The 18,164-nt window shown below is 43.0% G+C and overlaps 1 protein-coding gene across 6 annotated transcripts in view; it reads right to left on the reverse strand.

Annotated features, from left to right (window-relative positions):
- LOC125767406 (transcription factor AP-2-epsilon) overlaps positions 1-18,164 on the reverse strand; it is a 114,434-nt gene that overhangs the window by 5,954 nt on the left and 90,316 nt on the right. For 4 of the 6 annotated variants that reach the window (XM_049433953.1, XM_049433951.1, XM_049433952.1 and 1 more), the window contains 4 exons: positions 13,823-13,852; positions 6,927-7,160; positions 6,664-6,828; positions 3,457-3,664 (listed from right to left, as the gene is read on the reverse strand). In XM_049433953.1, coding sequence (XP_049289910.1) covers positions 3,457-3,664; positions 6,664-6,828; positions 6,927-7,160; positions 13,823-13,852 — 637 coding nt within the window. The remainder of the gene's footprint in view (positions 1-3,456; positions 3,665-6,663; positions 6,829-6,926; positions 7,161-13,822; positions 13,853-18,164) is intronic. The other 2 variants (XM_049433954.1, XM_049433956.1) reach the window with 1 other exon arrangement.

Genomic DNA, 18,164 nt, shown 5'->3' on the forward strand with positions numbered 1-18,164 from the left:
GATCCAGTTAGCAGTTTTTTATTGATAGAGAGCTTGATCCGCCATTGCATTTCAGTGAGAAAATAACCTAATAACCTATGATCTAATTTTATCATAATTATAAGATTACATAATGTTGTTGATTCACAGGAGTTTAACAGGATTAAGTAGTTTAAAGATTAAAATTAGATTTGTTTCATGGATTAAAACTATTCCTGCAGTACCACCTGCACTGTCTCAATAGTTCACAATTTGAAACATCTTATTACCCATGCCCAAAACAAACACACTTTGACCTAAAAAACCCTTCGGGTCAGCTGACTGCTATCCAAATAAGGAACTAAAGTCGCCCAAACATTGTGCGCTTTTCTTCCATCTTTTACCACTGTATACACACACACTCATTTCATCATTTTCATCAAGCAACATCGACAACTAGCAAAAGAAGATTTAAGAAAAAAAAAACGACCCAATCTAAATCCGTTCGGTGAGACGACGACATCATAGTAATGACAATTTCGCAGCTGGACTTGACCTGGAAAAGAAGTTTTAGTTTGGCATTCCGAAATGGATACAACTCCGGCTGGTGGTTCAGATTCGCGCCAGCCATTTAGGAGATTTAGCCTAAACCATTTTTATATCCCTTGCACCGCGATTCATTTGGAAGTCATCGTTGTTACGGGTTCTCGTTGGGTAGTTGTGTTTTTTTCTCCTCTCTATATGTTTTGTTTTCATGCAACTCCAACCCCTACGTAACGAATCGTTTGCCAATTTGGATCCACTCTACATCTCGCTACCACACTACCACCGTGATGGGAAGCGAGTTTGCGGTATAAAGTCCCCGACTACGGAAGGCTACGGACATTAAATCCAACCGACCGACGGCAGACGATTAGCCAATTCTGGCAGAAAGATACAAAAGGGGAAGGAATAAGACAGCGGGTGCGTCTCTACGCATAAGATCTTATCGTGCACTTTTAATTTAAACGCTCCGGTGAGATTATTTCACTAGCATCGGGAGGGGAAGAAAGAGACCTGATGACTGAATAAGGCATCGGAATGTTTACTGCAAACTACGCGTCGTTTTGGGGTGTGGATATCACCTAGATGTGGCTGGGTAGTTTATATCTCCTGTCGTACTTTGTGTGTGTCTTTGAGAAGAAATCTGGTTAAGTGTCGGTTTATTCGATTTTGCGACGTACCGGGTGCTTTAACAATGATACACGCAAATTCTTACATCCCCTCAATTTGCTCATTGCGTCCCGGTTTCTTCGTACGGAGGAGCTTGACGTCGAAAGGCTTGATCGTATCGTCTCACTGTTTTTTTACCATTTTGTGAGAGAAGAGAAACGATAGTTGTAGATGATGTTGATGTGTTGATAGGTACAACCATGCGAGAGTCCACTTCCCGAAGAGGTGACGACCCTGGGGACTACGAATTTGATGCATTCCAGGAAAACACCTTACCCCTATCGGTCGCTTCTTGAATAAGATCTTACTATTTGCGCTTTGCGTTACAACAAAAAAAAACCCATCGCAGAATGGTTCCTCCTGGAATTTGGTCATAAAAGTGTCATTACTGGAGGTCTTACCGCAAAAGGTACACCAATCGCACCGCAATCGCAATTGAGCTATCTGCCAATCTGGTTCCGATAAGACAACACAGTCTTGCTGGTTAGTTTTCTTTTGCCGGTCAGTACTCTTTGGGTATTACCAAACGACCCTTGCGGGAGAAAACCAGTACGCGACATAGATGTGGTTAGCATTCCACCAGACGGGCCAAAAGCCAATTCTCAGTAGCACATTCCGGACTACCGAAAACGCAACGCATTCGAATTCCAGTGGCCCATTTCTGGTGGTGAAATGATCTTCTGTACCCTTTCTACACCCGTTTGCAAACAAATGCAGTAAATCTTACTTCTTTTGGGTGGAAAATGAAGAAAAATGCTAATGAGTATGTCAGACGATAGACACATACCTGCAGGTGAGTTGAGCCATAAATAAAACTAGAAATGTTTATCCTTCCCAAAAAGCTTGTTCTATGAATGATCGAGATGGGAGAGATGAAGAATGCATCCCTGAAGCTGACCCAACATGGAAGAATCATGAATGGAGAACGGCATCGAGTGCAGTAACGTGGGGATCGCCGTACATGCCATGTCACGAGCAGGAAGGCAGAAGTCTTGGGTGACTTATATATGGGTCCGGTTTTTTTTCAGGAGGGGAAACGAAAACTAAACCTATCTTGACCATTCTGATCAGGCATCGCAAACGGATGAGAAGCACGTGGGGGGAGAATTCTCATTAGCATACTAATATTGTCAACTGGGTGTCATCGGGTGTTCTTCGCTCGACCTATCTGGAGGCGATATCTCGATCAATGGATACTTCCTCCAGAAACTCAAATACAGATTATCCCTGTAGGGTGTTGGTCAACGGAAGAGCATCGGAAGAGATACACACACAGAGAGATATCGCCGTACGATAAGAGGATGGTGGAAGAATGGTCCAATGGAGGGAATGATGCATCGATTTCCGCGTGTGGAGGAAAACACGCGCCCCATTACAGGTCCCGTGGAATGGAAAGGAAACTAACAGCTTGTAGTATGGACCATTAACACACCACAAGCTTTGAACTCGTACCGAATGAATCAAATCGAACATTAATTACCACTCGGACAACAGAGCCCGGTAGCGGTAGCTAGTTTAGGTGCTTTGGCTCTTTTAAAACCCCGTAAGTACTTTGTTGGCAAACAGGCCTTAATTTAGACATCATCGATTCGGGCCAAAAAGAAGATTCCGAAATTGGCACAAAGCGAAAGGTTGGGTTCGTTTGTGGGGAAAGAAATCGTTGTTCCTTCGCGCAAATGCCTGGAACGCCACATGGTGGAGTCTTTATCGATATGGGACTATTATTGTAAAATTGCGTTATTACACGACGATGTACAAAGCCGCCTCGAAAACGACAACTCGCACAGGTACGATTCCTTTGAGGGAAGGCTCTAAGCGTCTAAAGACCCTCAATAAAAGCTAACCTCTCAAACACTCACGGGTCAGGTCGGATGAATGTGATGCAAACGGTAGACAAGGCAAAAGGTGGTACAAGAAAGGACCATTATCCGAGGCTTTCCTGTACGGCAATTCTCGTCGTGTAATATGAGGTTCCACACTGTGCTGTGGAATTGAGTAGTTCATTTTTGATGCTTCCCACTGCGCTCTGTACACTTTCGTCCGAAAAGCCTACGAAATGGGTGTAGAGACAGAACGGAGGGTTCACACCCGAATAGGTGTCAGATTCGAGTGACGTGTTTTTGTTGTTTGGAAACCGGGACAGCCCATCTGCAGCACAATGTGCATGTATACACACCGGTACGTTACATCTCGAGTTCCCCCCATGGTTGGGTTTGGGTAAGGATCGTGTTCGGCGACATTATTACGGCACCGGTGCCGAGATGGCTAATTATTAGCTGTACTTACTTTTGAGCAGTGGCAGATCACTCATAAAGCCCGCGTTCTCATCTATCACCGGGTTTTGCCCATCGTCGACGGCACTCTGTAGGGCTTGGTGCAGTGCCAGCGGGTCATGTTCGTGGGCACCGAGCCGGGTTGCACCGGCACCGGATCCGATCGAGCCACTGTAATCGCTACGCCGGTCCGAGTACGGAAAGCCGTGTGACAGTTGGGTCTGCAAAATTTTGGAAAGCAGAAACAGATTTCTAATCAGTGATAAGGAATGATGAGGTAAATGTTTGTAAGGATGAGATAAGAAAGGTTAATCTTAATGGATATATTTATGTAATGGAAGATGATCCATTTGTGGCGGCAACGACAGGAAGCAACAGATTAGAATAGAAATAATAAGAACAGCAGTGTTTGTCTATTGGAACTGAAATAAGGCTGTAGCGCCTAAAGGTATGCAATTTAGTCTATCAAACCGTACTAAAAGGATTACAGTGGAGCGCCGATTATCCGTGCTCATCGGGATTCAGCTCTTTCCGGATAAGCGAATATCTCGGATAATAGGCACAACTCTTTTGTGCCTTTAGTGTTTAGTGTGTAATGGGTAGACTTTTTTTTATAAAGCTAGATGTTAATTTTCTTATTTACACTTGCACAAAGTAAATCTGTTCTTTTTTTCAAATTTGAGCGAATTATATCATTCCCTATTGAAGCTTTTATTTCTCTGCCATCATCGGTTTTGCATTTCATATGTCAATTCTCCTTCCGAACTGTCATTTCCGAACTGCACGGATAATGGGACAGCCGGATAATCGGCGCTCCTGTACATGATTATGCTGTACTTAAGTATGCAATCCACATTACACTCTGTTTTTTTTGGAATCTCAAACATAGGGCGATTTTTTTACTTGAACTGTCGTTCTTAAATAAAAAAAAGAAAAAAATCATATGCTTATTGATTTTTGAACTGTTGCAACAGAGAATAACGGTTGATTACTGATTTATTGCCTATTTAAAAAGGGGTGTTTTCATGATCTCAACATCTTGAAAGTGCGTCCTATTCTTTTCTTATCTTACGCCCTACTCCATTCTTTGCTCTCCCCACCAAAAAAAGAAGCAAAAGAATAAAAATGCAACCCAATATCGATCCGAACGTCAATCGGAAATTTATGAAAATTCCTTCCGGTGATACTGGATAGAATGAAGAGGAATTATGTTAAAAAAAGAAGTAAAAAAACACACACCCTCATGTGCAACAGTGAAGTAAAACCACTGCGATGCTAATCGACTTTATTAAATCGTTCACTAGCGTCGGGCCGTAACGACCAAGACCGGGTGGCTTTTTGCGTAATCGATCGGTTGTTACTGGATAAAACCGAGGCTTAGCTCATCCTCCCCCCGGACCGGTCTCGGGAAGCTGTAGCATGTAGTTGATAAATATTTCGCTCGTTTATGATACCAAATTGTTGACATTCTTCCTGTCAAAAAACCCCCGCGCGCACACAGAAGCAGGAAGTATGTATGGTAGTATGTGGCAGCGAGAGAAGGATTTTTCCGGCCGGGGATTGGGGGGAAAGTTTAGGAAAAGCGTATTTCCTTCTCACTCTTGCTTGTTGCGTAGTAGCGGAAGCGAGGGAAGGAAAAAAAAGGAAACGCCAACACAAAGCTATTTATCCTTAAAATCTCGGAGCTCGCGAATGAGGTTCCGTTTACCGGTTGGGTTCCGCGCTACACTACGAGGAAATCTCCTGCACCGAGGTTTTCCTTCCGAGTGCGAATGTTTAAGCCCTGCTGAGGAATTGTAGAACACACGGTGTGTTTAGCTTGCGCTTCGGGAAGAGCAAGCAAACGCGACGGAAGCGTGGTGGAAGTTTTCTTGAGAAGCTGAAATAGTTTAGCTGGAAGTTTATTTTCTTCTTGTGCTCTGGCTTGCGCTCTCTTCCCCTGGTGGAATGTTCGTACGTCGTGGAAAGTGGAGAGATGGGTTTTTGGGGGTTTTTCTGTTTTCATCGCTTGCCCTTTTTTGGCACAGAACAAGCGGGTAGAGGAGAATGGGCCCTCAACCCACACCCATTGCGCATTGAAGGATGAAAACCTTTTTTTTGCCCCTCGCAAGGTTCATAAATTTATGGACAACGGTTTTTCTTCGGCTGTCCAAGCATTTTGGGCAGGGGGCCTTCGTCCTTCCGCGCCCGTGATTGTGTTATTTTTGTTAGCAAAAGAAAAGAAATTAATTCGACCTAACAAGCCCAACATGACTTTCATAATTTCTTCAACCCGTTGACGGTGAAGAAGTCGTTCCGTGGAGAAGTTTTGACTTTTTGGAGAAAGCGACAGTTTAAGCCGAAGTGATCGCGTGAAGGAAGAAGAAGAAGGGTGTGTGTGGGGGGCGGGGGGGGGGGAAGGAGGAAAATCGAGAACTCGAATCGTTTCAATATTCGGTAGCTGGGTTGGCAGATGTGTTTTTGGAAGGGCAGCACACGGCGTTAAAAATAATGATGTTAGTAATAAAAAGAAAGACTAAAACATTTGCTCCGAAACTGTTCGATCTGCAACAAAGTCAGGGAAGCGGCATTCGGTACAAGACGCGTGCACACACCCTCGACCAAACTTTTCCCTTACCATCCCTTGGGGATGGGGAGTGCTTGATCAACCACAACCACTCACCGAAATGGCTCAATTCCGAAGTCGATCGAAATTGTACGCGCGCGGCTAAGTTAATCATCTCGCCCCTTGATGGGGCTCACCTACCCTTACCCACCCCCCTTTTTCGGATTGCTCCCCGTTGGAGCAGGAATTGGGACACCGAGAATCGAACCGCTCAGGATGTTAAAGTTCGGCAACGGCAGCAGCAGCAGTTTATAAAAATTAATTAACAAAAATGTGTGATCTCATTTTGTCGATTTCGTTTCTATTTCTCATTTATCCGGTTTGTTCGCCCTCTGCTGCAGATGGGAAGAGGGGACCGGAAGGGGATGATGATGGTGATGGTAAAGGGGAGACACTGACAACAACCGACGGGTGAGAGAAGGAAATCACCGTTGATTTGTTTTATTGCTCGTGATGACCAACCGCTGGTCGTGTGGTGATAGGATTGCGACGGCTTTAGCGTTTTTGGGGAACGTTCGTTCGCGGACGCTGAAGTGATTTGATTGAGTGCCGAACACACGGGTGCCGGGTGTAACCCCACTATTTCTGGAGCAGTTAAGATGTTTCGCTACTTACCACGTGCTGTTGCAGTTCGGACTCGCGGTGAGATCGATGTAGTCCGAGCTGTTCCTGTGACGGTCTTAGCCCGGCCAGCTGATTGTAATGATGCAGGGGCGCATGATGTAGCGAGGACAGTGGTTGCCCGTACGGATCCGTACTAAGATAGTCGAGACCGTGGTTCTGTGAAGGTCGAGCAAGAACAGCACATGACAGTTGCAACATGAGGTTCGTTTTCTTAGGTCTGGTGGCGTTGTTTTTTTTCTTAATGTCTACTCTACCTGTTGCTGCGGTGGACTTTGGGTGGTATGGTGGAAGGGTGGCGGGAAGTAGGGCGGTTGGAAGTCGGACTGGAGCGTCTGGTGATGCATGGTGGGACCGGGACCGTGTGAACCACCGTGGCTACCGCTGTGTCCGCTCGCTGGTCCGTTTCTCCCCGTGTGTCCGCCGGTGTGCGCTGAGTATGCAGGACTTCCGCTCGACAGTCCTATGCCTCCATGACTAGTGAGCCGCTCCTGTGAGAAATAAAATAGAAAACATTGTCAAAAAGTCGTATTAGTTGAATGAATTATTTAAACTTCGAAGAAGGAAAAATATGGGATAATAGACACATTAGAAAAGATTATTGCTTAAAAGGGAGAAGAAAGAAAACTGGTAAAATTTCATCTTTTTTAAATAAAAATGATAAGCGATGAAAAAAAAACTTGATAGAAGTCATGATTTATTACTTCATAGCAATTGATTGTAATGCGAATTGCATAGATGAAGGGGATAATATCATTTATCAATATTAACATTGGAAAATGAATTACAATTCTCAAAGTAAGTCATAAACAAGAGGAATAAAAATGTCATTTTAAAGACAATATCATTTATGAATATTAGCATTGAAAAATAAGATACAATTTTCAAAGCTAATCATAAACAAACCAAAAGTCTTCTTCTTGGCTTAACGACCTTACAGGTCACGCCGGCCATTTCTGGCTTACTAGACTTATTTTTTACCACGTAGCCGGATAGTCAGTCCTTGCTACGGGGGGACGGTCCGGATGGGATTTGAACCCGGTCCGGCCGTGTGGACTGGCGCCGTTTATCATATGCACCACCGAGCCGCCCCTCCAAACCAAAAGTCTAAAACAGGATTAAAAAGTGTAGAAAAAAGCACGAATAATCAAGAGTTGTGTAAGTTAAAACAATAAAAGTAAAAGTAAAATAAAATAATTGTTGCGCTTTTCGTATGGCAACGAAACAAGATTAAAAAAAAAACACGTGTCAAAATAAAAACAGAAATTGTTAGATTTATTTAAATTTTGCCCTTGTCCACAAAGCCAGAAAGATTGATATGAAATTTTGAGGAGCAAAAAAAAACAGTAGAAAAATGGCAAAGATGCATAAAAATGAGTTCCTTCGGTTGATTTCAACAGGACCCATTAAACAATTTAACCGACTCGCTTGGCAAAACGTGGCTACGGCTTATAGCCACTGTTAACCCAAATCGCTATTTTGTTTATTTTAACATGGTTTTTTTTCGGTGACCCTTAGGCAGGGAAGGGGTTGAATGGGGACGGAGTGCTCGAGGTCCTCCTCACGATCGGATCGATTCGCTCCGTTTGATTAACCGCCCGTCAAGATGGTTAACGGGTGGGGTGTGAACGGGTGGTGGCCGGATAACCTCCGTTTTATCACATTTCCGACGAAAATCTGTCTTCATCCGACGTTTCGGGCGTTTGGCATTTTTACACCCGTTTGATCTAAATCTATCGTGAAAGCTACAGGTCCTCCAGATGTGGTAGTAGTTTTATTGACATGCTTCCCCCCCCCGGTTCGTAATGTCCTCCTTCGCGTGGCCGGGGCTAACACAGCTCAATAGAGATTGCTGCGGTTAGTGATCGCAGTGCGCTTTTTTTTCTCTCCTTTGGCGCACGTTGTATTCCATTTTAAAAACCGTGTTCCCGTGGAAACCCACCCACCGCTTATCTTTACAGAGAAACGGGTCCAGTGTGGTGAGGTCATAAAAATTGCAATCAAACTTCCAAATTGGCCAAACCGGGAGGGGGTATGGTTTTTTTTTCTTTACTTCGGTGTATATCATGAGCGTCTTCGACAGACAGAGCTCAAACGCCCAAAATGTGCGCTTGGGTATTGGAGTGTTATTTTTGCTATTTTTGGAACTCTTGCTTATGGTGTGGAGGTAGCATACAAATGTTTTGGGTTGCAATCAGCAAAGTACAATAAATTTAAACAAGAGGTCACCCACAGACGCGAAGTGCGGAATTGTATCGAAACAATCCATTGATGTGTTCGAATTGGGCGGAAGAGTCACACACTCCCTTTTTACTTTCTCGGGTTTTTTGCCGCCTAATTAAAACAATTATTGCTGATAACAAATGCATTCACTTGGAAGAGACGGAAAACAAACACGCCATTACCTGCACTTCTATAACGGATGACATGTCCACGTACGCCAAAGCCATCTCGGATCAGGTTCGTCGCTTGCTCTTGAACCAGGTCGTTTGATTTTTCCGATCAGTTTTTGCACCGGTTTTTGCAACGGATCGACGAAATTTGGTTGCAAGATGTGCAATCACTCACGGAATAATTTAACTGTGTCGCTTAGCTTAGTTGTGACGGTTTAATTGCATCCATGGGAGTTTATAAGCGGAGAGCTGTGGCAGAGCTGGTGGACGTTTTCATTGCACACAAGCAGTGCCATGGTTTACACTACTAAACAAAGTTTTATCACTTCACTTATACAATATAAATACGCTGAAGGAGCATTGAAAAATAAAAAAAAAAATTTAAATGTACAGTCAAAGACCTTTTCCTTGATTTTTTTCCTTTGAACGAACTTTGAATAATTTTCCTATCGAAGTTCCTTTTTAAAAATATATATACTATGTCTTATTTCTAATAATATATTTATTATAAATTTAAAACTCAAATAAATCTGTAATTACGACACAGAAATAATTGTTCACATTTGTGTCTTTGTTTTGGAAGCAAAAATTTCGCTCTCGCCGAGGTTACGTCAAGAATATTGGGAAAGATCACTTTCGTTTTGCATAACTTGTATGTCACATAACAGATGTGTACAGTGAAATTGGACAAATTGCAATTTAATAGAATTAATCTACACCGTCTATTAAGTGATTACCAAAGTGTGTGTGCGGGTAAGGACACTAAGCACAAACCCCAGTCGCCAGTATGGTTTTGTCGGCTCACTGCACAACTTTCGCCTCGAGGGCAAAGTGCATATAAATTGCAATAATTACTATTCAAGCACTAGCGTTTAACACCCGCCGGCATTTCGAATCGGGCGGGTATGATCTCTATTGGAGAAGGAAAAGCCAACAGCAAAAAATGGTATTTAACGTGTCAAAACGTGTGCCGTGCGCCACTATTTCGATGGCCAATGAAGCAATTAAATCAACTCACGGCACGGCGGAAATCGAGTGGCAGGAAATGATTCACTGAAGGATGATCTCGATCGTGATCGAGAATCCTTCTGAACGTGATTGGGAGGGAAAAAACGGTTGCCAATCGGCCTCAGCATGAAGTAGTCATCGGCTACAGCTGCACCAAAAAACATGATCGACATTCCATTCGGCAACCAACAACACGGAACTAGTGGGCCCGAAAATTCTTTCGCCGTATGTTAAATTCAATAATTGCCCACTTCTGCTTCTTCAGCTACGCAAACACACGATCCTACTGCTTCGAGACGCGTACATGAGGTCTAATTATTTTTCAATTATGCTCAATCATTGGCTGGCACACTCGGTGTATTTGCTGCTGTTGCTGCTCGTATTTTCACTAAGTGGATAATGTTCCGAATTGCACCATCGACTTTACCGACGGCGACGTTCAAAACCGGACTTTGCAAAAATAAAGCTACAAATCGACACACCATCGGACACTTGAAACCAATACACTGAGCCACAGCAAAAAAAAAAAAACAAAGGCGAAAGAAACAGGACGAATGTGGTGCCCGTACACGTGCTGATCGGTGTACGATCGGTTTTTCGGCAGTGAGGTTGTAGGTTAAGTTGAGCAAGAAACATGGAAAATTAGAAGTGCACTGAATATGGAAGCACACGCAATCACACGAAACACTGTTAAGATTTTTACGAAGGATCTAACGATCGATTTTCAAAGGTATTTTCACGGAAAACTTAATCTGTATTCAAAATTATTAAAAACAACACTTTTATTTTTTTTCTTTTCCTCGCTTATTTGGATGGAAAAGTCTTGAGTCACTATCACACAGAAAATTACACCGCAAATCAGTGGTTGAGTAAAACGAACGCGATCGCGCCTATACCGATTCGGTTCCGATTTTTTTTCTCCCTAGGACATTCACAAGCATCCCCAATCAATCATAACAGCCGGGGGATCTAACGCAAACTGAGCATAAAATCGGTAGCGACGATTTGTTTGGCTTCGTTTCATTTCCCCTCCCCCCCCCCACCCCATCCATGCCGCCGTTATGCGCCGTGCTCTCAACAAAATTATGCTCAAAATATGTTGCATCTTTCTCTCTCTTTCTCGCTCTCCGTCTCACGCTCTCTCTCCCACTCTCTCGCACTAGTCAAACAGGCGTCCCTTCCTGTGACGAAAAGTGCTTTGACATTTCTTTTTCTCTGCTAGCTTTTCTCCCGCCGGTTGACGGTCTCTTTCATGCGTATTTTTTGTCTCCATCACACCATCTCTTTCCCTCAACAGTGTGTGTGGTGGTAAAATTTTCAAAATTCCCTCCCTGTTTTACTGTCCCTAAGGGAGTGCCGAAGGGAAAGCAGCTTCTTCGGATGGTTTTACTTTTTTTGTGTTGCTTTTGCTAAATTTTGCTGCTGTTGTCCTGCTTGCTGTGAGCGGGAAAAGGACACGCATTACGTTTGTGTCCCGAGTGCTTGAAGGATACAGAGAAGCATCCCGAGCAAAGGAAAAAAAAACCTAAAGAAGGAAGGCATTTTAATTCATGGCCTCTCAGTGAAGGATGCACTTTTCTGACCGTGTGATGATGATGCATCATAGGATGGAAGACCTGCGCTACTGAAATTATGCTGATGAGGCGAACGTAACCAAGGAGTAAGCCAGAAGAACACAAAATAAAAACACATAATATGTGCGCCTCTTCCACATTCCTGTATGAATGTTGGCTTTTTTTTGTTTCTTTCCTTGCTTCGGGTTTCGGGACCCTTTTGCGTAAGGCATTTTGCATTTTCTGCAAACGAATCGGAGGCAGTTTTGAAGGTATGCCAGGAATGTTGGATATAATTTACCAATTATTAATGATCCCTTTCTAGCAGATTTATGATCTATACAGATCGGCATGAATATGGTTTATGGGGGTAAATAATTTTATCGAACAAGTTAAGAAATTTAGCAAAATTTTTAAGTTCCGAAAATATGTTGATTTGAAGATTTCGTTATAGTTTTGGTAATTTAATCAAAAATCAAAATTGGTTAATATTTACCTCTGAAGCCGTAATTTTGGAATTTCTTCAGTTTTATATGGGATTTTTCGCAGCGTGACAGTGGTTTTGAAAAGAAAATAACGATCATTCAATTCTGCTTACACGCAGGAGAAAGCTCGTCCAATATCTGCAATTCCTACCAGCGAGTCAACAGGTGAGTTTGGCTGATTGTCCCAAAAAAAAAAAGGTTCGTCACCATCCGCGACCCCACAAACAAACCTGTTGCTGCTCCGCACCGTCAAGAATTGGCAAGCACAACAAACACAGGGAAAAACGTAGCAAAACCCAACTCCGACACCGGTACACTGGTATAGTCAGTGTCCGAAAAATCCGGTCCAAGTGGTCTGCGTGTTTAATTGCGCTTTTGCAACAAACCCTCCGGACCGTGGTCTGGTGTAGGGGCTCGGGTCTGATGAATGCGAATATAATTGTGGGTTAATGGAGGATCCGGGTGGATCCGTGGCGGCAGCTGACCCTGGGTTGTGGCTCATTTTTCACCCAGACGCTTAGGGTTTTTGGATGGAACGTTTGGTTTCCCTAGTTTATCTTCCGTTTTCAAGCTACGGCTGATAATGAGGCCGACTAGAGACGGATGGACGGTTCGTTTCGACGGGTTGTGTTATGAAGTGATTCTCCATCCAGAGCCCGCTACCCCCCTGGGGAAGGGGTGAAACAGAAGGCGTTAGATAACTGCAAGTGACACACGTGAACTGTACATATGGGAAGCGATATTGGAAATGGTGTTGTAACGAAGTGTTGTATAAAACTTTCGACTTATTAGAACGCTTTTGCGAGATTTGAAGTTCCGTCGAAATTTTCTTCCTTCCGAAGGGGGAAAATCTTCCCCCCACTAATAGACCGCGGCGGTGGAAAATGGCTACCCTGGTACGATTGAATAATCCATGTTATATCATCAGCACAATCAATGCAGAACATCTGTTCCGATGTTGCAGAACAAACGGTGCACGTTACACAATTGGGGGAAAACTTCAACCTCGGTCTGATTGCCGTTTTGCCCCGAAGGCATCGGCATTGGTTCAAGAGTACCGAACCACTGTTACATGCAAGTTGCACTCATACACTTTCATGAACGCGGACGTACACGAGGTCCTGCCGTCGATGATGGTTAACCCATCTCAGCTGAAGAGGGACCTTCAACATTGTCGACGGATGAGGAGGAGGAGCCAAAAATCTTCACCGGAAGGGTGGGTCCTGAAGTTTTTGGCGAAAAGATGCATCAATAATGCAGCGAGGGTTACCGTGTCATACCTCCAGGGCGGTTTGAACATGTTTTTTTTCCTCTTGTTTTGTTTTCATTTTGTTCCTTTTAAGCGTATAAGCGCAAGGCGGCACAATATTAAAGAGGGAACTGAGTATGGAAAATAAAATGAAAAAAAAAAAACAAAATAAAATGTAAACACTATAAGTGTAAGAAGATATAAAAAATTGCATAAAAGTATGTGTGCACATTTATGAAAGTGTGCGTTTTGTTTGTGAAAGATGAAAATGACAGTTGAAAACACCGAGAAGCAGAAGCAAGAAGGTAATAGAATACAAAAAAACGTGCATATAAGCAGTAAGTAGCAAACATATGAGTAAAAAAATGGTCGCTTGCACTAGCAAAAAAGAAAAGGATTATACAAAAGAGACGTAGAAAGGAAAGAGGGGTAATGTAATTAAATGGAACAAATTAATTCAATTACCAGCTGTGATTGTAGGGACGGTGTGAGTGTCTGGAATTAGAAAGAGAAAAAAGAGAAGAGAAGCAATTCAGCAAATGGTTTGTTTGGTTGAAAATGCATTTATCTTTTATTTATGTTTAGCAGCATGATAAAGAAGTATAGCGCGCTCGTCCACAAAATGCTTCTTCTGCGGGCAGTTTGATAGATGAAGAAGCTTCCTTTTTTAAAAGGACACCCGGTAGCGGAAGTAAAAATAAGAGCTGTAGAAAGCAAAACCCAGGCTCGTATGACATTGCAGCCCCGTGTACGATATCGCATCCTGTGTACGATGTCTTCTCGTCTTCGCACCCGAAAGCCATTTCCGGACTTCCAAACATATGGTGTGGGCGGAAGCAGTGGGTTGTGCAAAAACCCACCCGTACCAGTCAGGATGCGCTTGAATCCTTTGGCAATGAATAATGTCCTTCTTGTCTTGGGGAAGCGACAGCCGGACGACATACAGGTAGACGATAAGAGCAAGGTACGAAAATGTCGACAATGATGTCCTCTGTCGCGTTGAATGGCGATGTTTTGCTATTTTCGTACTCTGCTCTTGTGGTGGCTTGATGTCCATGTGTTTCCAGAGCATGGTTTATGCCTTTTTGGTAAGGTGAAAAATGGCCCTAAAAACCTGAGCCCGGGTGTAAGGTATTGTAAAATTCACCGTCACGCGACGGGAAGGATACACCGCCGGCAGGACTATTTAGATCGACGATAAGCGATCGATTTGCCTTCCCGCATTGGAACCATTCAAAGCCGATTAGTTTCAACGAAAAAAAAAGAAAAACGTTGCGGAACTTTGAGGGGATCGTGTTGGTGTAAGTTTCATCATCAACAACATTCGCTTGCCCCATTCTCACACCCATTCAAATTTGGCAGGATCTATCACATGCGCCCGGACGATCGATGGGTCTCTCCCCCTCGCCGGTCGAAGGAAGCCATTAAAATGATGGATTACTGTTCAATAAAAAGGCTTTTGTAGTAGTTTTTACAACCCACTCCTGGTACTCCACGGACGGACGAAGATTGGACTGTAATTTGAAAGACAATTTTACACACTCACCCCGTAAGCGGTTTGCAAGATAAGAGCGTTGAGATGTTTCAACCGTCGCTGGAATGTGTGCCGACCGTTGAAGGGGTTTTTGGTTTATTTTTTTTGGTTATTGCTCTCTACTATTGTAGCCTGTATTTCGGAAGCTGTTTCAGAAGACACACGACTTCCAGGCTCAACGGTTTCGCGGGTGGATGATGACCAATAAATTTCCCTTGCATCCCATTTCCATCCCTTTTTTCTCTAAACGGGTGAAAAATGTGACCGATCGTGAGGGGGCAGATCGTATCGGAATCGGAATGAAGTGAAATGGAAGCTACACACGGGAATGAGTTCACTATCAGTGGATCTCTCGCTTTTTTTCTGTTGGCTGGAGAATGTTTGGTAGGATTGAATTCCCTCTCAATAAAAAAAGTAAGATCCGATCTGTTGGTTTTGAACTGAATACACGCCAAAACCCGTCCATCATATGGATCTTCCTGGCAGACAAGAAAACCTAACCACCGAAAAACATTCGAAAACCGATGTTATATGGGTCTTCCCGATAGTGGAGGTGTAAGTAGAAAAAAGCTTTCACGAGTCGATTTTAAGGAGATGTGACTCCCACCGCGGTGAGGTCACTCACAGCGACCAGACGAAAGCGAACGTAAACATTAATTTTCATCATTGTTTTGAGCGCTCCGTTTTAGCATCACTTCACCTTCGGTTTTGGGTTCGTACTTCTATCGAGCATAAAACAAAATCAGCTAAGCATATTATGCAGACAAAACGATCGATAAATTGTCATAGATAAAGTTGAACGAAGCGTTGATGGAACAGAGTCGGGGCGCAATAATTGGTGTGGGCCCGCTTGGTGTGTGGGTTGGAATTGATGGTTTATTTGAAGTGCGATCAGATGTTCAGGACGAACAAACCGTTTGGGTTATTTGACGATAAAATTTGTAGCCCAACGCGGCAGGTGTTTGTGAAGCTTAAACGAGCTTTTGAAAGAGTAGCTAAGAGGGTGCAATTTAGCGAAACATTATGATAACTTAACGATCGTTTTGAAATTCACCAAAAAAATGGGAGATAAGGTGGAATACTGGTTGAAAGATAAATTATAGCACATATTTTTTTATTTGGCAACTGCTCTTCGATGTATAAGCTATCCGATACATGCGGATTCGAAGATATGGAGATTTTAAAGCTTGACAACTTAGTTTTTTTTGTATAAAATTGAATTCAATTCGAAAAAATACAATGTTTTGACGTGAGTTATTGCGGCACTCTCCATCTGTCAGTATGAAATGACAGATACTATCTGTCAAAGTGATACTATCTGTCAAAGTGATACTATCTGTCAAAGTAATACTATCTGTCAAAGTGATACTATCTGTCAAAGTGATATTATCTGTCAAATGCTCATGGTGCTGATTATCTGTCACAAAACAAGGATTTCAAATATAATACTGGACGTCGTAGCGATCACAAAGAAACTAATTTTCTTTTTAAATAAATAAAGTTAAACAAAAAACCAATCCAATAAATCCATATCGTACAAACAATTAATAACTTTTAATTTATTTCTCCAGCAAACCGTGAGAACAGCTTGACTATCCCAGCAAATATGCGAAAACTTTGTCTCAGCTTGGGCCCTTTTTTTGGATTTCAAATTAAACCTCAACCAAACAATCGTTACTCTGCCCCCCAAAAAAAAGCGCTATCAGGAACGGGAAATAGCATGTTATGATTAAAATTAATTGTAAAATCAATTCACCCGGATGGCTGTTTTAAGGAGGCGCGAATCCGAAACCATCTGCGCATCTTTTGCTTTTCCTGCGCCCCAGACATTAGTCATAATTTGGAGACCCGTTTATAACTGGGGCGATGAAATTGAATACTGGCGTGAGTATGGGAATGAAATGAATTTTGAAAAATCTGATTAAAGGGCTTCGTTCGATAGAAGCTTGCCGTTAAAATATCGTAGGTCAATAGTAAAACGTAACGTTTGCAAAAAAAGTTACCAATGCCGTATGCCGATTTTCACCTCGAAGCGTCTTTTATTTGCAAGCAGCCAACCATCTAAGGAAGGCTAAATGAGTTGGTGCCAAATAAATCTTCATTTTTAGATGAAAGACCTCGTACATAAATTTTCCTCTCCAAAAGCTTCCAAATCGCAGGTTTATTTTTGTTTTTTTGGTTTGTTTGGTGGTGCAATCGATTTTTCCCACTCGTAAATTTCACCGTGGAATAACAAGAAAGCACAAGATCACAAAAAAACAAAACAAAAGTAACAGTAACATTGTGGCCACCCAGTGGCACGCTCGGGTCGGTCGATTGTTTATGCTTCCTTCGCGTGATTGGACCGACTTCGAAAACGCAGGTTTTGATAATTAAGCGCTGGGGTGGCTTCTTCAGTCAATCGGAATCGCACCACCAGCCACCAGCAGGACCGGGTTTTTTGGACGGTGGTGAACGGCGCAAAGGACGCATCCGCGTAACATAGCGAACATGTTTATGTTAATAGCGTTAAAGGCACTATTTCGGCTTCGGAAAAGCAAGTGGTCTGTGGCCTGCAAAGGTAGCGAGCCGTGTGAAACAATTAATTTCCGCCGGAGCAGCACAACATAGAAGTTTAAAATGGCTTTGCAACGATAAGCAGCGGGAGCAACTAACATCACAAAAAGGCTACCAAAAGCTTAAATGTCACACTACACTGCCACAAACTGGCGGCCAGAGAAGCTTCCCTCCCTGAAAACCGTTAGAAAATGCTGGGTGGACAAGTGTATTATCCCCCGAAGGGAATTAGGTTTATTGACGCGCTTGGCAAATGAACTGCCAGCGGTGTTCCACAATCAACCGTTTCCACCTGTGGCAGTTATCCTGGCACACGCCTGGTAATGTCCTGCCCGGAGTATTGGGCGTGTCAACAAAATGTGTTTGAACGTGAAAAGTGGTCGTTCACATCATCACTCGCGCCTTGCAGCCGAAAACAACAAACAGAAACTGTTGTTCGACCTGTTGCTCCCATCGAACATACGATCAAAAAACGCATTAACAATCTCGTTTGTAGAGGATAATAACTTAATTTGATCATTCGTGTCGAGTTGAAGAATCCATCTAGAGCTCTTTCTCTTCAGCAAGAGCGAGAGAGAGAGAGAGAGGGGAAAAAATAAAACGAACGATTAGACTGGGAACTAACCGGCCGCATCATCATCAGCAGCAGATTGATCGAATCGAATCGAGAGCAAACTTAACCAAAAAAAAGCGAAACATAAAATGAAAAATTTATCC

The sequence above is a fragment of the Anopheles funestus genome, chromosome 3RL (assembly GCF_943734845.2).
Source record: "Anopheles funestus chromosome 3RL, idAnoFuneDA-416_04, whole genome shotgun sequence".
Classification (NCBI taxonomy): domain Eukaryota; kingdom Metazoa; phylum Arthropoda; class Insecta; order Diptera; family Culicidae; genus Anopheles; species Anopheles funestus.